This window comes from Dendroctonus ponderosae, unplaced genomic scaffold (genome assembly GCF_020466585.1).
Source record: "Dendroctonus ponderosae isolate FM_Combo_2020 unplaced genomic scaffold, Dpon_F_20191213v2 Dpon_F_20191213_1, whole genome shotgun sequence".
Classification (NCBI taxonomy): Eukaryota; Metazoa; Arthropoda; class Insecta; order Coleoptera; family Curculionidae; genus Dendroctonus; species Dendroctonus ponderosae.
This window is the reverse complement of record NW_026017110.1, coordinates 62,751,399-62,755,678: the sequence shown is the minus strand read 5'-3', so window position 1 is coordinate 62,755,678 and position 4,280 is coordinate 62,751,399. Positions and strand designations below refer to the sequence as shown.

Sequence of the window (4,280 nt, the reverse complement as noted above, 5' to 3'; positions counted from 1 at the left end):
GTTCTGATGAGAACAGTGTAAGCGTTCAAGCAAACCACTTCTGAAGATGCAAGCCACTCGTGCTTGCGAAACATCAAGAAGAAATTCTACCGAACGACGGCCTAAAAACCCAAAAAACCTATTAGTTTCAAGGAATGGCCTCGAAGGTCTATCGCTATCCAACAAGCAGTTTGTAAAATATGAATCCGCCTCAACAATATAGAACTTATCTACTAGTTTCTAGACGGTTTTTTTTGTGACGAGGCACTGAATCCATGTTCCGCCAAACAGGAAGATGGAAAAGCAGTCAACAGATAATGTTGGATATAAAATTGTGATCTGCTTTTGCAACCAGAGATGGGCGAATCCTTGTTCAGACACTGATTTTCGCTTCCCATTTGTGGATAACTCAATAAGTTGCTCCAGTATTAGTATGTACATCTGCATTTGTGCTCTGAGTTTGACCACTTGCAAAAGGGTTGTATTCTAGAATTTTAGAGACTGGCGTTGTACAGGAACACCAAAATCGTTTAAATTTTCCAATAACTCCCTGATTGAGCCCCTTGGGGTCTCTAGAGTCCGCTTGGGAAATCACTGGGTTAGATGGTTAAGAAACGAAGAAAAAAGCTTCATAAAAATTGCAACCACCTTTAGTGGACACACTGTAGATGTTCTATTTTAAAATAATAAAATAATCATGTGTGTTAACTAGTTTCTAAATATAAATCAAGGAAAGGCAGCTTCTGATTACTGAAACCAGAGTAAGCGGATCTATTACCATCGAACCGCTTTGTGTTGTCATTAGACTAGGTAACTAACAAGCAGAGACAAAAATAGGAACAAGTGTTTACTTACCAAATACGCATTTGTCGTGTTAGAATCGCCATTAGGAAATGGTGTGTATACAGCCAGGGCGACACAGTTTGCGAAAATCGTCATTAAAATCAACCATTCGAACGGTCTAGTGGTCAGAGTTAAGGAAACTCCCATGTTTATTTAATGGTTAACAAAACCGCGTATTCACTACTTAAGTTTTGGCGAAAAATCCTCTAGATTAACATGCTAATTGCTTTGTCCACCATTATAGCATCGCTGCTGCCATTAATATTAGAGCTTATCACTCTGCACTTCCCCTGATGGATTTTAAAATTTTAAACTTTGCCAGCAAAATGACCGAATTAACATAGTTGAACCATCAAAATGCCACTATGCAACCAAATAAGATAAACGTAAATTTACAGGCTTTACATGTATTAGTTCATCAAGAGTAAAAAATAATGAAAGTTTGCTATTTAGTTAGCCCACTTCATTCTGTTAACATACTACCTAACTCAAACATTCCATTATAAATTACCATTGTTTGATTACACCCTGACAGCAAAAAGGGATTATGTACATTCATTCAACCCAGCTTAATGGTGAGGATGAAAGTGAATGGAAAATATACTGGATTCTGCCGTCTCTAAGCAAGAGTTTGAGTTGAACGATAACACCATAATAGTAATTCAATAGTTGTTAACTTTCAGTTTATTGGACAATCAACGCCTGGTTAACTGATGAAGCCATATGGCTAAAACGAGCACTATATTAAGTTTACGTTGATTTTAGGGTGCCGCACTGAAATAACTGCCACTATAATGAAATTAATGTACTAAAAGGAAAATCTTCCACTGGAATATTCGGGGATATTTTTGTAAACCAATATTGCCGATAATGTTGCGCACTTAAGAATAATGATTTGTTTCAGTTAACCGGATTAAAGTTCATACTTAAATAGAGCATCCCATCTAAAACATTTACAATGCGTAAATTAGGGCGAACAAAGCGATTGCAACGTCGTAACAAAAATAATGAAGTAATTATTTCGATAAGCTTTGGGAAGATTAATTTCCAATTTTTTGATAAAGAAAAAGTCATAGAAGCAGGAGGCTTTGTTGGGATTATTTCATTTTTGCCTTGCGAATTACTACTATACAAAGCTTAGGAATTATCCGAGAACTCTCTTCGAAATCGTTCTATCCGAAAAATATAATAAAATTCCTAACCGAAAAAGCTCGATATTAAATCCGCAGAACTTTTCCGTGCATCATGCTCAGATAGCCATTAAGAAGACTTAACTGCATTTTTCCTGTTAATGTTCTTCAAAGGCTAACTATTTGGGAGTAGTGCGAGGAAAATTCAATAACCCGGCTAATAGTCTACAAAAGCCGATCAGGCAATACGGAGGTGAATAAAGACAATGGAGCCCTAAATCCCCCTCAATCGCTTTGGCGAATTCATGTTCAGCTAGTACATTATCAAAGTAAATCGGCCTTTAAGCAATCAGAAAATTTGCCGAATTCAGATAACGACAGCAAATCAGAGATGTTAGAAAAGGGATAATATTACCCGCTTTAACGAAGGAAAAGATTTGCCAATTTGAATGATTGCAAATCATAATCACTTTAGCAGTCAATCCTTGGGCGGCAAACATGTTTGCGAAGCCCTACATGTCTGTAACTGAACGCAACCAATATATTCATTCAAATGACCCTTTAAACGTCTCATTCAATCACAGGGAGAAACATGCTTCACTTGCGGTTAGGAAGTTAATTCTCAGTTATCGATCAATGGGAAAACCTTCAGAGAAAGGGCAGTAGGGAAGAGACCTAAAGAAGTTGCTTTTACCATATTGAAGCTCTCGTCACATGTTTACAAAATGAACAGCTATTTTTAAATTCAGCACACAAAATCGAGGCTCATCAAAATGATTTAAAAGGGTCACGCAAAATCTAGTAAAAATTGTCACATATCAATTCTAAAATTGTTTCATAAGCTCGATCGAGTCAGGAAATAGCTGTCTGACCTTATCAATACAAGGGGAGAATAGATATATTGGAAGGTTATCATGTTACATATTTGATGACTTGTTTCCATCTAAAAAGATAAGAAAAGTGAAACCCTGATATGGAAAAATCAACCCAAACCGATTTAGGAGAAGGAAACTACTAACCACATATTTAATTAAAATCGGTATGAAGGAGGAAAACTCAGCTATCCGGTACAAATGTTTCAACAAACGAAAGAAGAAACTTCAGTTTTCAGACAAAAGAAGTCTATATATATATATCTTAAGTAGTCCAAAAATCGTATTTTCCACTTAAGACATCAGACAAAGCCTTTGAGCATAAAAGTTGCATGTCTGATATAATCATTTAAATAGGCTATCGATTAAGAGGTAGCCTCTACTGACTGCTGAATAACCAAATTATAGCTGCTTCTTAGGTCCGCTTTAGAGCTAGTGTTTAATTGAACTAAAATCTACAGACTAAGTAGTTTTTACTAATGAAAACAGTAAAAAGCATGCAACGGGAACCTTCGAAATGTTCTAGTAAGCGCTCTTAACTGCAAAATACGAAAGAGCTTTCAGTAAAGTCACTGACTCCAATTCCAGCTGGAATCAATAAATATTCAATTTAATGTCAATTTACAATGGTTTGCTCTAAAATGTCGGTCTTTTATTAGAATCGTTTTGTGACAGACAATAACGATTTCAGCGAATTCAACTAATCAAACGAACACGATTCGTTTACACATATTTTTAATTTAAAAGAACGCTTTAAAAGAATAAAGGCGCCAGGAAAATAATTGTTAAAGCCCTCTATAGTAACCCAAGCTCAGCAGTTTACGCTAATGTGTGCAAATATTAATTCGGCTGGTGGCAAATTGATTAAAGCTAATGCTCATTATATATTGAGCCGCTTGCGATTCTTGTTCAAATACGCTCTGTCAACGGCATTTTGGGCTTAGTTATTCCTTCATAATTATTCCCCTGAACATGGATGATAGTGGATTTGACTAATTGCCGAGAATATTTTAGCGCTGAATAAAATGAGCGTAAAAACCCAAAGCGCCATGCGGTGTTCAAATGCTTTTCACTTTGCCACTCGGTTGCGAACCTCTCAAAATCGCCCAAAAGAGTTATTCGTAAAATGAGTTAGTAAAAATTGGTGTCATTCCTCTGGAGGTGTTTCTGGCGTATATGTGGGGAGTAGCTCCTGAAGATACACTTTTACTTTTGGTATGGCTAAACGTTCCAGTTAATCAATTAAATTTGGATTTTGAAAAATTACGATGGCTTTATTTCTTTATGGGATTGCTCAACGGTCACCTAAAATGTGTTTGATGTCAACATTCGTACACCAATTAACTCAAAGTGTATGAAGACTTTCACGGCCGGTTAAATCACATTTAGGAATGTTTTCCGGGCTTTGAAGCCGTGGTCTATGGGAATTTCTTCCTGACGTTTCGTCCACAACTGC

The 4,280-nt window shown here is 36.5% G+C and overlaps 1 protein-coding gene across 1 annotated transcript in view; it reads right to left on the bottom strand.

Moving 5' to 3' along the window:
• Positions 1 to 4,280, bottom strand: part of LOC109541068 (muscle calcium channel subunit alpha-1) — a gene marked incomplete in the record, with an annotated part of 32,792 nt that overhangs the window by 19,378 nt on the left and 9,134 nt on the right. Inside the window, 1 exon segment of the mRNA XM_048664112.1 lies at positions 835 to 940. Coding sequence (XP_048520069.1) covers positions 835 to 940 — 106 coding nt within the window.